The 19,592-nt window shown below is 41.9% G+C and overlaps 1 protein-coding gene and 1 long non-coding RNA gene across 2 annotated transcripts in view; one reads left to right on the top strand and one right to left on the bottom strand.

The window, feature by feature from the left end:
* Positions 1–4,882: 4,882 nt before the first annotated feature.
* LOC137471054 (uncharacterized) lies at positions 4,883–6,656 on the bottom strand. The gene is made up of 2 exons (XR_010997377.1): positions 6,520–6,656; positions 4,883–6,438 (listed from the first exon to the last, which is right to left on the bottom strand). It is a non-coding gene; the product is annotated as an uncharacterized lncRNA (long non-coding RNA).
* A 178-nt stretch (positions 6,657–6,834) lies between these two features.
* The window catches only part of KCNK1 (potassium two pore domain channel subfamily K member 1), a 30,682-nt gene continuing 17,924 nt past the window's right edge, over positions 6,835–19,592 (top strand). Inside the window, exon 1 of the mRNA XM_068185057.1 lies at positions 6,835–7,319. Within this exon, the coding sequence (XP_068041158.1) occupies positions 6,965–7,319 (355 nt within the window). The 5' untranslated portion in view covers positions 6,835–6,964. The remainder of the gene's footprint in view (positions 7,320–19,592) is intronic.

Genomic DNA, 19,592 nt, shown 5'->3' with positions numbered 1-19,592 from the left:
AATAAATGCCATGGCTGAGGGGGTCTGGTACAATGTGTTGGTTTGTGCTGCACTCCCAGAGAAGAACTATTAGGCCTCTGAGCTGTCAGGACCAACCACAGAAACACACAGCTTTGCCCTGCGGAAATGAAGAGAGAAGGGTGCCTGTTTCAGTGCTCCCCTCCACCATGTGCTGGCTGTAAAGCCTGTATCCAGGGAAGAGGCTGCCTGGGTCCTCCATCCTGCTGGGACATTTTCAGGTAAGCATTGGAACTTATGCCATCCTACAATTAAAAATTAAGCTCCTTTAAACCGTAGGATCCAAACAGCACAGGAAATACACAAGGTCAGACACAAGTGTTGTTTTCAGGTATGCCTGAGCATCTGGGTTAGAATGTATTTTATGTAATACACTGCAAAGATGGGCCTCTCACTAGCATTGCTCTCTAGGAGCCTAGAGTCCTGAAAAGCCAAGCTGCAGTAGATCCTAGCTATCAGCTATGGATGCAGCAGGAAAAAGATCCTTTCCCAGATCTTCAACCCTACTTCTTCCACAGCTGATTACTCCTTGGGCAGCATCTAGGCAGCATCTGAAACTCATCCTAAGAACCTGCCCTGTTATTATCCACATGCAGGCAGCTACGTCAGACATCCCTACTTTAGTGAAGAATCTTAGCCTGGAGATGGTGCACTTTTCACTAGGTCTCCTATGGGCTGGAACTATTGCGTTGCAGGCATGAAGACATTCACTGCTGCAAAGGATAACAGCCTCAGAAACATCTCCAGTCACTGGAGCCCAACTGCCTAAGGCAGGGCCAAACAGCAGTGTGTCCAGACCAGGCTCCAGCACACTGGCCCAGTACATGCAGTCCAAGCATGCACATATTGTTCCATCCAAGCTCATAGCCCAAGGCAAGGAGGCCTCAGAGAGCAGCGCTGTGCTGTGTACCTGTGCTGGGGCCCAGGAACACAGAGTCAAATGAAGCTGAAGCTGAAAGCTGTTTTGATAAGTTAATGTGACCTTTCTGTGAATGGGTAAGAGGGTGCATGAGCTGTCAGAGAGAACGTCACCACTGCCAGGTCCAAGTTTTTGTCTGCCACTGTAACTCAAGTTCAACTCAGCCTGTTGCATAAAATTGATTTTACAACAAGTACACAAATTCTACAGTGATCCAAACTGGAGAGAGGTAAAATGAAGAGAGGTAAAAGGATGTACACTATTGCCCAATTGCACCACTAAACTAAGACTGGGACCGGGCCCTAGTCAACCAAAATCAGAAACCATGTAAATATAGCCTAACTACTGTAAAAAGTAATTACAGACAGATCGTTTAGTGTTGAACCCATTCTAAGTCTGTATGTTTTGAAACTGGCCCAGAGAATGCTGGTAGGCTTTGCTGACACCATCATTTCCTCGGTGCCCAAGAACTGGCACAAAACCAAAAAACTGGTCTCACAACTGGTAAGATAAGGACGGAGGCCTGGAAACCCACAGTTGTGTGAGTCCACTTTAGCTACTGCATTCTTTTATTTCCCACCATGACTACCTTTAAGAGCAGACTGCCAAGCTGGGGGAAGAAGGACAAAAAATTCTACAGAGTAGATGGAAGAAATATAAAGTATTTTGTGACTTCAACCCTTATTTTTCAGTACAAAGTATTAAGTATATAATTTGTCTTTTCAACATCTTGAACAAGAGATTAAAAAGACCGATTCTGCTGGGTGACTGTCGCAGGACTTAGGAGGGCAAGGTCACTTTAGAGAAAAAGTTGAATTTTATTTACTGTAATTCACTAATAAGGTCATGTTGACATCCTGAATTCTCTGAGCCAGTACATTTCTTTAGTGTAAACACAATCCTACAAATGACAGGTAATTGCCTTTCTACAAAGATATGGCACAACTTGAAATATAATAGTGAAGAGTTTGAAGAAGAATGCTACCTATATAATTGTATAAGACCATATATGTATATACATGGGCATGTGTATTTATGTACATATATGCAGCCCTCATCCCCATTGGACTGATATCTCGTAGAGAAACAAAGCTGCTTTCTGGATAATGTCATTGGTAAATCTGATGGCAAATATACACGACATTACTTTTTCCATCACATTAAATGCTTATCTTAATAAAACAGTTATCTATCAGTTATTCAACCTGGACACCAAGATCATTGGTTAGATATGAATACTTATTGCAACTCTAAAGAAAATTATATTTACGCTGAACAAGGATGACTCACTCAAGAAAGAAATTGTGCCTGACCATGCATATAAACTTCCTTGATTCTAAATACTACTACTTCATGATGCAAACCTTCCCCTAAATATAGGTCCAAACTAGGCATATTCATTCCTTTGCTATCACACATCAGTGGTCTTAACCTTTGTGGACAGTGTTGCACCATTAAGTAAACAGCATAAAATGGGGTTTTTTTGAGGAAACCAATAAATCTCAAGCCTCCTCCCTTCCCTCTCAAGCAGAATTTAGCCAGGCAGGTTTTGCTGGAAATGGCATGAACATGGACACAGAATTTGCTCTTTTTTTTCCATAGCAATGTATCTACTGACACCAGTATGGCTGCTGATAAATTTTAAAAACCTAAATACATCTGTACTCTCTTATTCCATCTCCATCCTCCTGCCAAATTAAGACGGGACTGTATCCCCTCTTCACAGTTTACTTTTTTCCCTGAAAAGTCAGGCTCTATTGTTTCAACTTTTATAAGTTTTACTTTATTTGACCCAAATCTACATGATTGCATTTAGCCAAAATACAACACCTTACCCATTGGAAACAGAACACATGGCAACCCATCTGACTGCTTCTCAACTTAACTACATTTGTGTTAGTGCCTGTGAGGAGGTGATTCTTATAAATTCACATCTTGCCTGCCCACAGGGCTGTGACATTCAATCAGAGCCACTAGCCAACCTTGCACAAACTTCTGCAAAAGCTTGCAAATTGAGTATTTAGAAACAATTGTTCAGAAAATTTTTCTTCTATAAAAGAAAATGTATTATGTTCCAGCCTTCACTTAACAGATAGACCAAATAATGAAGGATTCTACTTTTTATCAGTTTCATTTTAAAAATATTCTAGGGGCAGAATCACTAATATAAGTGAATTCAGAGAATCTCACATTTATGGCAATCTTTCTTCATGTACACATAATTTAGGACTGATCAGACTTCAAACTTGCCATAACCACTGAATTTATATCCATGCAAATTTGAAGAAAGGTTCTGAAGGACAAATTACTTCCCTGCTGCTATTCAATATTCAGCTGTCAGGGTAACACAGCTTTGATACTGCCTCACGTTTTCCCCATTTAAGTTTCTACTGCCTACCACACTGTCCTGGCTCATCCCACCATTCCTCACCACCACCTCCTCTGTTCCCTGTACTGTGAGGTCATGCTGTACGTACACCAGAGCAGAACAGGTTTGGCAGGATAAGTATTGCCTGGTAACTAATTTTATTTACCCAGCTTCTGGGACTTAAGGTTCTACAACATAATGAGAGGAAGGGCTTTTTCTTCCAAGACTGATGGAAAAAGTTTTGTGATCTGGCCAAGAGACTACTCTTTTTGGGGGGAAAAAAAGGAAAATAAATCATCCTTTCAGTCAACTTGAAGTTTTTGTGCATATAAGTAATTTTCAGATTTCTTCTGGTGCCGAAAATATTTTATAGTCTTGATATAAGCAACGGTGCCAAACATGGGTGTTTCCCTTTCCCCAGACTCGTTCCTGTTCACTGACTAGAACTTAGCGATTGCAGCAGTAGAGCCTCCATGTCAAATCTCCTCTTTGGCCTATGCCACCCAGCACAGACCAGGCTCTGGGAACTGGAGCACTGCTGTGAGCTATTCTTGCTTTTCACTGAAGCTACAATTTTTATCTACTGTCATTTTCAGTCACTGGACAAAAGACTAGAGTCCAGTGATCCCTCTCTCTGGTCGCTGTCTGCCACCAAGCTGTCCTCTTTCTCTAGCCACCACCTCCTTATCTTCTGATGTCTCAAGCCCTTCAGCATTTAATTGAAAATACTTCTGTAATTAAAGATTATTCTACTTAACCGAAAATCTCAGAGAAGAACAGACTGCCATTAACACAAAGCTTCTTTACTTCAATTTCACTTCTCCCAACATAAAATGTCAGTGATTCATACAGCTCTGAAAGGGCCTTACACTTCTTATGTACAAAAGAGGGTTTTCTCAGCCTCTGGACTGTGCCACAGAAGCTGCTAGGCCAGTGATGTGATAGGGGAGTTGTCCTACCTCCCTAGGCAGCAGAGTTGGAGACTACTAATTTTCTCTGTGGTTTTCGAGCACCCCAGGACATAACTGTGGTTTCTGTCTCAGTTCTATGGTGGATTAGAATGTCTGCCTTCTTTTCTGCCCCTGTAGACAGGCAGCTTGTATTTGCATTTTCTGTAGCTCTGAGGGAGTTTTGTGCAATGGAGAGCACCAGTACCTACCAATAACGGGTTTCTTCACTCTGCTTGCAGCTGGGCTTCTCCAACAGTAAGGAGCCCAGTCACCACAGAGCATTGCTGGTGGACAAGCAATGTGATGATGTGGTACACTTTATTAACTGGATTCATGTTTTATTAAGAGGGATAATCACCACAGAATGAAACTTCTGCTGGGGAGAGGCTGTTCTGTAACAGCCTGCTCCCCAATTTCAGTCACTCCCTGCTGAAGCATGTTGTGATGTCCTGTTGTACAGGACATAACACGGAATTCAGTACACTGAATCCTTGACTAGCCTAATCTTTGACTAGCAAAACATGAAAATGGATATAGCATGCTGTGGAATGAAGCTGGAATGCCATAACCGCATTCACATGTGATATTATCATGGTAAATACAATCACTCAAAATCACAAAACTGAATATGAAGACACATTCCTATCCCAAAGAAATCTATAATTAAATTATTAGTTACGTTAAGTGCTTTGAGTTAAAATATGCTTGAGTTAAAATGGTGGCTAAAACTCAGACTGTACAGATGTTTGCTTTGGAAGCAAGAACTGAATGCTTTGGTGACACAGCTGTGATGCTCTACCATTGCTCCCCTCAGCCCATGCCTCTAAAAAGCTTTGGAGATAAAAATTGAGTTAGGAGAGTATTGCAGGCTCTGTTCAGCAGAGAGTCATCCTTTTCTCTTCAGCCCAATAAGCCTCCAAGTGTGAGAGGCTTCTAAAAATGGAGAGGTACTGATTCATAAAAATGGAAAACTGAAGGAGGCTGGTTCAGCTTACCCAGCCACAGTTTCCTATAACTGAAGAGAGGTGTGTTCTTAGACAAACATTTTCTAACCTTTAAACAAATATTTGACTTGAAGGTTGGGAAAATTCTGTTTTATAGGAAAGACATGACCACTGCCTACCACGAATACCACACAGGTGTTCTCCCAGCACGTCATCGAGAGTCTTCGAGTCTGCCTGCTCAGTCTGTCTCCTGTATACCTCCCACATCGCCCCAGTGCTCTACTGACCAACCATTCAAGCAGCTGCTGTTTGCATGTAGGAGCACATTTACATTTCAATGAAACATGGGGGTGGGGGACGTGTTGAAGGCCCTGGAATGACCCAGCTGTGGCTGGCAGTGGGGAATACACCAGGAACTGGATGAGCTGTTCTGTCAGGCCAGATTTATCCCATAGCTTCATGTAGTTATTGTATAAAAGGAAATGTTGACATATAATTTTAAGTTTGGTTTTTTTTTTTTTTTTTTTTTTTCCTTTCATTTTTCTATTCTTTTCATACAGCAGTCCTTTAAGTTTAGAGGGTTACCTCACAGCTTAAGATAGGTTGCTGGATTTTATTTACTCGGTCCAAACTCCCTGGCTCAGCCCTAGTAAATTTCTAATTTGTAAGTTACTCAATTGTGTCTGTAAAAATTGCCATCAGCTGAGAAATGGAAGGGCCATGGCAGAGCTTTGTGACCTGGGAACCCTCTCTCTCTCCTTTACTAGAAGCTGTCTTTATTCACCCTAAAGGACAGTTTGGGAAGCTGTAGTTTTTACTGTTCCTTTTCATCTGGTGGGGAGCCTCATCTGGCAAGTTTACAGTGTGTTTGCTGGTTGGAGTTCAAGATGGATGAAGAAAGAAGCATTCAGAGTGAAACTTGTGAAGATCTCTGGCTGGGTCTACACGGAGGGCTGGCTGCACAGCACATTTGTATTCACCGTGGATGCGGCTCTGATCACTAGCCAGGCACTCCACACTATTAAAAAGTAAGCGTCTCACAAGAGCAAAGACTCCTTTAGCTTGTCTAGGGAGCTGCTGGAGGTCACCTGGTTCAAGCCGCACCCCCAAACAGGCCCCATTTTGAAGTTACAGACCTGGGGGAGGACTTCAACACCTGACATCTGGTTTCTCCTTGAACTCATCACATCCTGCACTGAATGAAATTCAGCCTGCCGCTTCACACTGCGTCACCTTATTCTGCGTTGAAAGAATAAATAAGTAAATAATAACACCACCAAGAAAATAGTGGAAGCAATTGCTGTTTTGGGGGTTCCTCACCGCAGGGGGCGGGGAGCAACGGGGCAAGGAAATCTCCAGAGACTTTTGTGCGGAAAGGGGAATAAACGTCTGCCGCAGCGCAGGGTGGGGGAGGCTCTCGGGTCGGCTTCTCCGAGCGCCAGCGGGGGATTCCACGCGTTACTCGGAGACAAGGCACAGCAGAGAGAGAAAGCGCCGGCGTCCCAACAAGAGGCGGCGGGAGCAGCATCGGCGGCAGGAGGAGGAGGGGGAGGCCCTTCCTCCCTGCGTCCCTCCCTCCGCCGCGGTACCTGCGCCGCGCGTCCACGTGAGCGCCACATCAGCGCCGCTCCGCGCCCTCAAAGTCAGACAGCGGCCGCACAGGGGGCAGCCGGCGGCCGCACTCCCCCTTCCCTTCCCTGTTTCCCTTCGCCCCCGCTCCCGTCAGCGGCCCGGCCCGGGGCTCAGGCGGCCCCGGCTCGGGAAGATGCTGCAGTCGCTGGCGGGCAGCTCCTGCGTGCGGCTGGTGGAGCAGCACCGCTCCGCCTGGTGCTTCGCGCTGCTGGTGCTGGGCTACCTGCTCTACCTGGTGTTCGGCGCCGTGGTCTTCTCCTCGGTGGAGCTGCCCTACGAAGACCTGCTGCGCCAGGAGCTGGGCAAGCTGAAGCAGCGCTTCCTGGAGGAGCACGCCTGCCTCTCGGAGCAGCAGTTGGAGCAGTTCCTGACGCGGGTGCTGGAGGCCAGCAACTACGGCGTCTCGGTGCTCAGCAACGCCTCAGGAAACTGGAACTGGGACTTCACCTCCTCCCTCTTCTTCGCCAGCACTGTCCTCTCCACCACGGGTAAGGCAAAGGCGGTTCGCCCGCTGCCGGAGGCCTTCCGGGGAGGTTCGGACCCCCGAGGGCCCCGCGGCGGGGCCGGTGTGGGGCAGCCGGGGCCGCGGGCCGGGGCTGCGGGCCGGGGCCGGGGGCACGGAGCGACCGCATCACCCATGACTGACCCCCCGTGAATTCGCGCCAAGAGCCAGGCTGCCAATTCCCCCACCTTGAAATCGTTTGCGGTTTCGAAAATCCGGCGACATGCCCGGCTCTTTCTTTGAACTTTTAAATGCTTCTAGAGGTGACTCCTTTGCGTTCTCCTTTGGTGTTTTTTGGTGGGGTTTTTTTTGTTTTTGTTTTTTTTTTTTTTTTTTTTTTTCCTGGCTGATTCTTTCCTGGGGGAGGGATACACACACGCGGATGGACGGGGACGGACTGCTAACCCGGTTATAATGAAGTTAAATTTCATTGATATGTTTTACTGTCAATTTCCATTTAGTATTTGTATATGAGTGACTGAAAGATAATGCTTCTTTTCTTCCAGACAGCAGTTTGCATTGGTGTTTTGAAAGCTCGAGGAGACGTTCCTCTGACCATAGTTTTTACAAGCACTTATTTTTACAGTAGTTGCATTTCACGTACTATCATAGTGGACAGCCTTCTAAAGGATGAGTGCATTTATTTGTGCTGGGAAGCTGGGTTTTGGTGAATTGAATGCAGGTCACTGACACAAATAATAAGGGCTTGTCACATAAAAACAGCTTTAAAAAAAATCACCCTAAAATTTCTCCAACAGAGACTGTGTCTTGGCAGTACATTGATATTACTGTAAAAGATGCACTGTGTCTTTTGTTTTTTTCCCTCCTTGCTCCCAAGTTAGCGCTCCTTCTATTATGGGACGTTTAATCAGCGGATACTAATAGTGACATTTAATAATTTGCTCACCTGATTATATGTTAGTGCTTCCTGACTGATCTCAGGCAATGCTTATCCTATAAATAGTTGTCATTGAGTGTACAGATTAGGGTATAAGGAAGTTGTGTTTTTAAAAAGTAAAGGTAAAAGGTGTTGTCCCCACACCTCCCCTTCCCACTTCTTAATTACTAGAATTTTTAAGAAGAGAGAAAGTGTCACACTTAAAGCAGTTAAATGCTTTCAGTGAATAAATTTCCAAGCATTAATCAACATATAGGAATACTAGTGGTGAAAAAAGCATAGAACTGTAATAGTACTTCAGCACCCACATTTGTTTTCTTTTTGTTTCAGTAAAGCTATAAAGCACTTAAAACTTCAGAAGCTGAATTGACCTGCTTGTTTCATTTCTAATTAGTTATACTGTTAGGTATTATAAAATGTAAATTATTTTGTCCAAGAGCTATTTTAATATTCAAATTAATTTTTCTGTAGTGTAGTAACATTAAAATAATGAATTAAAAAAAAAAAGAAATTTAAAGTCCCACCCTTTTTATGACTCAGTCAAAAATGTTCACAGTGGACCCAGTGGGGCTGGGTCTGAGTTGGTAGCACCTTAACACTTCCTGCTGATACAGAGTTTCAGGATGTTTGGCTTTGGTAGTACAGCTCAGGCAGGGATATCTCTTCCCACTGCATGTCTGCTGAAGGGCAAGGCATAACCTGGCCCTGCATGTTTAGCTGGCTTGATCATAGAGGCCTTACCAGGGAAGAAGACTCAAGGTACCATTGTCCAAATGCAAAACCTTATAGAGAATGCCCCTTGCATGGCATGTGCACAGAAAACCCAGAGGTCTGACAGGCGTGCGGTGAGTTTTCATTATTTCTGTGAGCTTCATAAAGTGAGGTTATCCAGTCATCACTGATGTAATAAACCAGGCATCAAGTGGTGGTACTTCCTTCTGTGTCTGATAGTCCTTTGACTTGGGCCCTTTCGAACCACATCCATGTGTTTCTTGTTTTATGCAGTGGCCTTCAGCTGCACTTATCCCTATTTAAAATAAATTAGAGTTTGTACAAGTAGACGAGTGTAAATCCAGACCAGTTCGGCCAATGCTTGTTCAAATTCTCCCCAGAACACAAGTATTTCTGAGGTGCATTTTTTTCCCCTCAATTGACTCTGCACCTGTGCAAGAAATCTTTCAAATCTCTTGAAATAGTCATTAAAAGGGATGACAAGCAGCAGAACCCGCCTGGCCACCTCAAACAGTTGTTCAGAAGTGTTTGAACATTCAGAATATGCTGTATTGTTATAAAGTGTACGCCTGAAATGCCAAATGCCTTTGCCAAGTACAGTAAGGGCAAAAGCAGAAAAGAAAACCCTGCTACTTGTAGTGCCAGCTGAGGGTTGTTTGTGTGTAACTGAAATTACAGGGAGCACCTGGATGTTCCTTATGTTCAGCTGACTGAATTTGTTTCTCATATGTAAATAAATGCACACCTACCCCTTGTAGAGAGGACAAGGCTTCTTTCAGAGCCTTTCAGTTTTCTATATAGAGCATGTGTGGAAGTGTTTAAATTTGGCAACCCTGACTTTTCTTCTTGTTCCCTCCCATCCTTATTATAGTCTTTGGCTTCTTACTCACTAGAGAAAATCCTTGAAGAAAATGATAAAGCCAGTTAAGAATTAAAAAAACCCAAAAACTTAAAGGAGATTGCAGAATAAGGCGAATTGCTACTTGAAAGCAATTAATATTGCTGTGCACATGGGCTGTCACAGGACTGTCACAAGCTGCCTGAAGGACAGGCAAGCAAAGGGCAGTGAAATGGACTGGTGGCGAGGCTTCAACGGATTGTAGCAGTGACAGGCAGCAGGTTTCTCTTCTGACTTTATTCCTCCCTATGCAACTTAAGCAGTTGTGCAGAATGCCATATGAGTGATGTGTAAGGTGAAGCACTTTGGTCATTAATAACTGACAGCCTAAACACTAAGAATATACAGTTGTGTGCATTTAAGTAGTGTCTGCCTTGGAAATTCCCTGTAATTAATACCTGACACACATCTGTGGTCTGCTTGTCTCAGTGCTAGATGCCATCAAATCATTTTGCTGAAGCAGTTCTTTCTGGTTGGCTTTGTTGTGGTGCCATCTGTACTAAAGTCTTTTATTTCTACCAATAAAAATGAAGTAATTTTTTTGCACTCACCCTTGCAGGTGGTGTTTTCACTCGTCTTGGCATGCTGTCAGTGTCTAACATCTTATCCTGTATTGGTACAATATGGGAATACTGCATTACACGAGTTGTAAGCAGAATGAAGCAACCAAAGAAATTGATACTGGTTGTGTTGACAGATATGAAAAGTACACTGACTTCTGCTTGTTGAAGGAAAATAAGTAGGGAAGAAAAGGAACTGCCAATTTAGGAACGTGGGGCTGTAGTTTTATGTTTGTTTCTGGAAAGAGTCTTCTCAGTGCAAGGCTATTCCGTGGCATTTTATACAAATGGGCTGTAAGACTTAGTCTGACTGTCCAGCTTTGCGTATATTTGCATTCATCTACAAGCTGTGCCACCTACAAGTATGGCTGGAGATTTCACATTTAGACACCAGAGGGATGCTGAGGAAGAGCTGCTTTGTATTCTTCTCTGCTGTGCTAGGGTTGGCAAGATACCCATTAGAAGGAAGGTGAGGATAGCCTTGTCCCGATTTAGGGATTTGCAGAGGAAAGGTGAAAGATACCCATTAGAAGGAAGGTGAGGATAGCCTTGTCCCGATTTAGGGATTTGCAGAGGAAAGGTGAGAAGTTGCCTCTTCTGCGATGGCAACGCATGTTTTAAATTTTTTGATTGAGGTCAGCTGGCCTCTCATTTGAACCACAGGAGTTAAGGCAATAAGAGAGGGGAAGATTGTCTGTATTCAACCACTTCTGAAGCCTGTAACATGGTTGTCTGCAAAGTGGTTTGTAAAAGCAGCATTTTCTCCAGAATTCAGGCTGTACCAATCTCATCGTTGGTGCTGAGGATGGGTGTATTGTGCTGTATTCAGAGAATGTCATGCAGGATCCACAATGGACTGAATTTGGGTTTCTGCTCACTGTATTTTGAATGGAGTAAGGAACAGTAGTAATTCAGTAGTTGCAGATAAATGCTGACAGAGGCTGTTACTTTGAAAATGCTTGGTTGAAGGGCTAGTAAAGATACAATATAGTTTTCAGGGAAAGTTTTGCATTCAGGTTATTTAACTGCCAAGCTGTATGAGAAGTTAATGCATCTACAATTTGATTTATAAGGGTGTTCTCTGTTAGATCTGACTCTCATATGCATTGCTGCTGATGACTTGTTGGAGAAACTAAACTATGCCTTTATGACAAGTAGCAGGCTGTGAGGTTGTGATGTACTGCAAAAGAAAGTTCATTCTGTATGAAGAGACCAGGGAAAGAGAAACCTGGCAGTCTGCATAATTTTCTCCATGTTTTTCTCACAAGTGCTTGATTTTCTTGCCTTTCTTCTCCCTCAGGGGAACAGGCCCCACATCCAGTGCATATTTAGTGTGCATTACAGATCTGAACAAATCCAAAGATGAGCAAGTGCCATGAAAGCATCACAATGGAGCATTAAAAAAAAATCATAAGGTTTGTAGGCTCTTACAGTAGAGCCCTCAGGTGGAAGAAGCTACTGGGATCTCACAAACCTGTATAGAAAGATGCAAATATAACTTAAGGTAATAAATAATAAATAAGAATATAGTTTACAGAGGCTTTAGGGAAAGCAAGGTTTTTTGTCCCATGCTTGAATTCACTGTGAAATGCATATGTTATTTTTGCTGCTGTCAGAATATGTGGGCTCTGGCCCTGGTGATGCCTGTATTATCTCATTAATACACACTGAATAAATGTTTCATAGTTCATACCAAATGTCTGTCTAGAGACCTGACATAAGATTCTCTGTTGCCTCTTATCTGAAAATACACAAACTTGGTGATGGATTAAACTCAGATCTCTCTCACTGGTAGTCATCCCTGATTCCAGCAGAACGCTGAAGCTTCATTGTACCATTGCTCTGACTGCAGCACTCATAGATTATTTAAATTGTTGTGATGAATTGCAGCTATTCACCAGGGTGAGTATGCCAAACTTTGGGAATTTTGTTTTTCTTTTAAGAGTTGATTGTTACTTGGAAATAACATCTACAGGTAAAGGTAATTTTCTGGGGATGATCTCGGAAGCAAAGGGAGGTTGTGTTGTGCTCTGCAACAGAGTGGTTTTTATACAAGAGACATTCTAAGAGCAAAGGAAATCATGAGGTACGTTGAGAAAGATGCCAGAGGAGAAGGATTACATTCAATAAGCCAACTGTTTGGGTCTGAAGCCTACAGGGTTTTCTGGGATAGGGTAATGACAGCTACTGGCCCCAAGGCTGTTGGCCTCCAGATCAATAAACTGTCCTGGAACCAGGCATCCTACTTCTTGCATTAAGTGGTATAAACACAAAAGTCAAAGAGTCATTCTGTCTGCCTGTGCGTCTGGTTTCTTCTCAAGGGAAGGTCCTTCATTCTATACCCATGGAACAGTTCCAGATTTGCTGCTGTCATATCTTAGTCTGGCCCCAGGGTCAAGATACTGTCTCCTGGGATGTGGAAGATTTCAGTTGAGTTTGGCTTAATGTTATTCTCAGTACAAGGATTTGAACTAGGGTTTTCTAGAAGTCCTTAGGAAGAGGAGACAAAAAGACCACCATCTAGGCAAGTTGTGAAAGAGTATGTATGGACTAATAATGAGAAACTGGCTTGGATGCTTCTGGTATCTCTGCCTTACAACACAAAATCATGGGAATGTTCATTGAAATAGTAAAAAAGAAAAATCACATTTACAACCAGAAAAGGAGGGACTTGACAAGTTAAAAAACCCAAGCCAACTGAAAGAAACCCAACAACACAAACCCAAGCAAACCTACCAAAATACACAAACCAAAAATGTGTGGTGTGAATTTCTCCAAGACCTCTGTATTTTGTCAAAATCCATGTTAATAAACATTTTGGAGAAAGGTGCTAGGTTCTGGACTTCAGGACAGAAGGTACTCAGTTACCAGAGATGAGTAACAGAGGTGAGTTACAGCCAGCAGATTGGTCACATTATCTCTTGTACACTCAGGACAAAGGTCTTGTTTTCTTCTACTGCAGTAAGCAGTAGCAGAGAGGAGATCTGGGTCTCTCCCTGTCTCATGTTCCAGGCAGGATGGTAGTTCCTGGTTTCTCATGGGACTACAGCAATCAGCTAAGCCAAAAATCCTGCTTGTGCTTGCTGAAACAAAGAGTGTCAAGAGTCACTCTAAGCCAATATTTGGCCTTCTTTACAGGCCAGTGAGTAGTAAAAGCCATCTGCTGACAGAAACTGGGGAAGCTATGGATTACCAAGACTGTATTATTGTATTACCAGCACTGCTGGCTCCTGATGGATGGAATGACTTTCTTACAAACTCTGTCCTCACTTCTGTATCCTCCAGTTCTTCTTGCCTTGCTAAATTCCCAATGATGAGGAGCCAGCCCAGCAGCTCTCAGCGGGTGAAGGACTGCAACTGCTGCCTCTGTAGGCCTTCTATGTTTGGCCTAGAGTCCTTCTTGTGCTGAAACACAACAGTTGAAAGCAAGAGAGTAATCACCCCCAAAATTGCCTTTCATTAAACATTTTTTTTTCAACCCTTTTGTGAAGCTGGAATTTGTATTATGATTCTATCAACATCTCTGAATAAAATCCTAAGTTAAAAGTTATGTATACTTTCAGAACAGGATTTCTAAAACTTAACAGCCAGATCCTGAAGTTCCTGGCCATTACTTGGTAAGATTTTCACTTTTATCTGAATATAATTTTTTACATGTCTTTTAAACCTGTTGTTTTTCCTGTTTTCCTTTATTTCTTGGTTGTTTTGGTTCTTTCCTTGTTTCACTTTGGCCCACTGTATCATCATCAATCTGTAGGGTTTTTTTAATAGAGTAACATCATATCTGTGGACTAGTGTCTATTTTAGTCACTGCTCAGGTTAATTATAAAGTAGGTTACAAGCTACTAAACCATATGAAGACCAGAATATTTCTTGGCCTGTGAAGAAGTAGAAGTTTAGCATTTTGAGGAAAAATTAGGATTCCTAAGAGAGTTTTGATGCCTTCAGGACTCAAGAAAAGTAGTAAAATGTTTCTTGGGAATTTGCTACCTAAATACCTACTGTCTCTCTGGATCTGACCTCAGCTGCTTGAGAGTTAGGATATTTGTACAAAATTCAACTGATGACCTCCTGTAGTTACTGATGGTGATCCAGGTGAAATGTACCAGTTATCTTTTTCACTGAAGAACCCTGCCTAAACCTTAAACAGATTGTTTCTTATGAGGTCAGAACAGCAATGTGTTTCTAGTTAAGAGCAGGACTGAAAGGAATCAATGGAGCAAAGCTTTTCAAGTGGCTGTGCTTCACAAAAGTATCCAAGTGCCTCTTGGAAGAACATATGGATTTCCTTTCCCTTGGAAAGGAAAAGATACACATTCATCCCTGAAAACAGAATGTATCAGCGTCCTTGTAGGACAAGCACATATGAATCCAAGTGATACACCAGCTGTCACCAGACTCCAAACATTTACTAACTAATGCTTCCTAAGTATTTCCATCGTCTGTACTCTAAACTGATTCTGTGCCAGTCATTTGAGCAGCTTTGGAAGTTATCACATCATCTTTGAGGAACCAGGGAAATGCCAGTTGCAGGTTGGGCTGGGAAACAGGTTTTGCCAGTGGAACAAGCTGGCCCAGTAGTCTTCCAAGTACCCTTTGCTTGTGTGTGAGAAATTGAGTCTATGCCCTCTGGCAAAGTTGCATACAATTTAGTGCTAGAAACTTTACATAAGAATTCCATCTTTCTCCTGCAAATTGTGAGTCCAGACTGTTACGACAATAGCAAGTAGAGGCTTTCTGCTGTCCTCTACCACAAATTGAAAACTTCTGGCATGACCAGAAGCTCTGTAAAGAATGTTTCCAAGTGTAGTTTAATATTATTGGAAATGCAGCATTTGAGAGCATGGGTACTATAAGAACGGGGTTTTGTAATATATTTTGTTCCTCATGCATTTCATGTCTGGCACACCAAGTACTTTTTCTGAATATGCTTAAAATAACTCAAAATTAAATGAAAAGGTGAAAATGTACCTCTGAATTTAACTGCTTGTAGTATGAGTACCTCCTTCTGTGTCTTTCAATTATTTAAACACTGTTTAAATTAATTCAGCTGAATAACCTTAAATTCTTTGACAGTAGCTTCTTCACAGAAGGTTTCTAAGACTAGACATAGAAGTTGGTTTAAGGTAAAAGAGAGACCAAGCAGAATTAGATATTGAAATGATAAGGTTAAGACACATCACTGTTCATGTTTGGGTTGTTTTTTTTTTTTCCAATAACCAGAATGAGAGATGAATCTAGTTATAGATGCCCCATCCCTGGAAATGTTCAACGCCATGTTTGGATGGGGCCCTGAGCGACCTGCTCTAGTGAAAGGTGTCCTGCCCATGGCAGGGGGAGTTGGAGCAAAATGATCTGTAAGGTCCCTTCTAACCCCAACCATTCTATGATTCTATGAAATGCATACTAAAACTGTAATTATTTCCAAGTATGAGAAGATTTCTCAGCATTAAGAGGCAAAAGTAATCCTTCAGAAAATCTCAAATGATGCAGCACTGACTGGAATGGGACTTAGGTATGATTTTATTTTAAAGTCTGTATTGAATTTTCCCTTTTGTGACACTTGGTCTTCTACTTTCTTTGATATTTTAAAACTATGTGGCACACTATGAACACCTGTTTTGCTCAGTTGAGCTTTTAAAATGTGATTGTCAGCCTCAGACATTGCAACATGCAGTACTAGTGCCAAAGTCCAGAAGCAAGTTAGAGTAGGTATCCTCTTTTGTTTACAATATAGTTTGAAAAGGAGATGTTACTTCAGAGTCACCAAGTGCAAACACAAGGCAAAAACCTGATTTCACCTCTTCCCTGATAGGCTGAGATTCTACTGTATGTATCTTTAAAGTGGAAAAAACCTCCTCATGTTCGGAAAGTAGCAACATATCCAGAGATCTGCTAAAAATGAAATACTTTGGATGTTTAACTCTTGGGGATTTCATTATAGAAGTCTATACCTCTCCCTCCACATAAAGGGAAAAAGAGCCTTAAAAATTGATAATTGTATTTAAGATTAATATGGGAAGGCCTTGGAATCTCTGTTTTGTATGTTACTCAAAGTAGCTATTTTCCCAGCTGTATGCTGTACAAGAACGGCATAGACCTTTTCCTTTGAAGCCTGCAGCCTAATGAGAGGACTCTAAAGCAAACCAGAGAACTTCCATCTCTTGTAGAGTTTCAGAAGCTCTAGGCTGTATGATTTACTAATGCGCAATTATATTTTAAACACTTCACAGCAGGTCTTGTTACTTATTTATATATGTTATATAGGTTGATGGTTGGACTTGGTGATCTTGGAGAGTTTTTCCTACTGTAACAGTTCTATGATCAGTGATTTCCGTGGCTCTGTTTCGGTTAGTGTTGGGATGCTGACTGAGCAGTATAGCAAAAAGGGACAGGGCTCAGAGAAGTATCATTGTGTTACTGTTTGAAAATGCCAGCTACTGTAAACTCTAAGTGGTGCACAGAAATTAACACAAAATGCTGTAAATAATTTGAGTGATTAGTACTTAAGAATGAATTTCTGTAATGTGAGTATTGTTTAATTTATCTCTCTGCATTTACACATCTGTTGCAAAATCCAGGACTCCAACCTGGCTCCTGGTCCACTGCTGCAGCTCTGGTTGGGTAACCAAGGAACTGTGAACATTACAGAATGCAGCACTGTGTGAATCGACAATTCATGTTGATAAGGAAAAAAACTAAATCCAAGACTAATCTCAGGCCTTCGAATTAGGCCTTGGTTTATTATTATAGTTGTTATGTACTTACATTCTACCTACCTATAGTGGAAAGATACATCTTTAATTTTCAGTTGTATCTTTTAGTGCAGCTCTATGTAGTCAGTGAAGCCACCTGAATGTTCTAGCTGCCACCTGAGAGCATACATATTTTGTATGCTGCTTTGAGGAAAATGTAATTTATCCTAGGAGTTATTGTTAGCCATGAATCTCAGTCAAAGCAAAAGATGGAAGCTCTCTCAACATCTCAAACAGAAGTTTGAGCTCCTGATTTTAGCCTTGCATTATACCACATCCTTAGATGTCACGAGGAAGATGGTTGTAGTCTTTCACATTTCTGAATAATGTTTTATCAGTGGATCTTGAAGCATGTGCATACCAGAAACTGCTTTGCTGATTAGTGCACTACTGTTATGTTCTGCATCTTGAGAGATCACAGTGACATTTCTGTATGTATTTTGCTAAAGGATGAGCTAAGACAAAGGAAAAACAATTGTGAAAGACCACGTATGAGCCATTAGTATGGTTGAGAATAGGAACCTGTGTATTTTGTCTTGCAGTTCTCCATTTCTGCTGCTAGGTTGTATTCCCATACTGTAAGCTGATTTCCCATCCTGTGGATGCACTTCAGCAGGCTTTTATTTTCTTGCATTTGATGCGCTTTTTTCTCTTCCTTTAGTAATAGTTTTTCTGCTCAGTAATATTAGAGGAAATCACAGCTACTTGAATAGAGTTTTACAGAAGCCACATCTAAGTGTGCAGTGCACATTTCTGTATCTTCAGTGGAGAATCCAGAAATGTTGCTTCCCCTTTCTAGGGAATCATTCAGTTGTGTACCATGTGTAGAAAACACACTACACAGCAGATAATGTGACCCACATAACTGACTAAATGCCTGAGTAGCCTTTGTGAGAAAGTGGCAGCAGTTTCTCTGCTTTAGTATGCTGGATGCCTCTCTTTACTAGCAAAGGGTTTGCTCAGGGTTTTGTAAAACAAAATGGGCTGAGCCTACCTAACAGCTTTGCCAGTAGTAAGAAGATGTCTTGGATCCCTGAGTCTCACCTTGAGGCCCAGCCCTGTGCTATGTGTGTTGCCAACAGGACCACAACAGTAGGCCAAGTCAGTTTATCATACTGGAAGAAACATATTCCCTTCCTGCTGGATTAGTTTGCTCTGAGCTACTACATTTGAGCAAGCTGCAACCAGTACAAGAGGGGGCAGAACCAATAGCAACTTTTTTCCTAGCAGTTACTTTAGGATTAGTTAGGCATTTCATGTAGCTACGTGGTAGAAGCACAGAAAGAATCAAAAAAGCACAAATCAACAACAGATACAAGAAAGGAGCTGGTAAAAGTGTTTCCTTTACTGATAATGTACCTGACAATTGTACCTGACAGACAATTGTCTGTCTCTTGTAAAGGAGCAGTATTTCACACAGAATTAAAATGTCAGCTAGCAGAGCTGAAAGAATTTTAACTGGACTTCTTTTTGTTAATTCAGATGCCATCATTAAAATATTTCTCTCCAGTGCATTTCAGGTGCACATATCTTCAGGGGAACTTCATTTTTTCCTGCTGGGTAACTACTGTTATGTGGTAAATTGCATTGTCTTTGGATTTAGTAAGGAAATAATGCAGTCATACCATTGTACCCAGTTTACAAATTCTTATCATTGGCAGTTACAAGAAACTGGATGCGTTCATAGGACCAGACACTTGTAAAGAAATCTGTCCCTTTTAAAGATGTGTTAACTATGAGTTTACTCATTGCTGCTCAGGCTCATCAGTGCTAGGCCTTTTGGAATTACCAATAATTTTACATTCCCCTCCCCTTTATGCTGAGGTCTGAGAGATGCCATGTACAGCACACTGATTTCCTTACAGAGTGACAGTTGTATCAATCCAGCCTTTTCCATGTTGGTCACTGTTTGCAAGTGCTGGCAGGAGGGTGCTGAACATGAAACCTTCAGCACAGATGATGGCTAAGCATTTCTGATACGTTTGGTACCTAACTGGAAAAGGATTTAAGGAAATGGGTCTCAAAAGCTTTGGTCAGTGTTGATGGCCTTTGACTGACTTTGTGAGTATGGAGTTGAGATTGGGCAACTGGAGTATTTTTTAATGAATTGTCATGCTTTTTGTCATACTCGATTCTATGTTGCCTGCTTTCACTATATGCATGCCTATCTTATTCTGGCCCTGAGAGGTTAGAATTATGTAATTTCCACTAGGAAAGCCATCCTATAGTTGTAAGAATTTTTGGAATCATCAAGTATCCTACCAACAGAAATTGTTGCAAAATGAAGTGCATTGTTTTAAAACAAATTGCCATTAGTCTAAACAGACAACACAGGTTTTGAAAACCATAGTGTTTAAGTTGCTCTCTGTGTCTTTACATTGATGGCTAAATGTCTTGTGTATGTAGTTTACCTTTC

The sequence above is a fragment of the Anomalospiza imberbis genome, chromosome 3, assembly GCF_031753505.1.
Source record: "Anomalospiza imberbis isolate Cuckoo-Finch-1a 21T00152 chromosome 3, ASM3175350v1, whole genome shotgun sequence".
In the NCBI taxonomy this organism is placed as follows: Eukaryota; Metazoa; Chordata; class Aves; order Passeriformes; family Viduidae; genus Anomalospiza; species Anomalospiza imberbis.
This window is presented reverse-complemented; position numbering and strand designations above follow the sequence as displayed.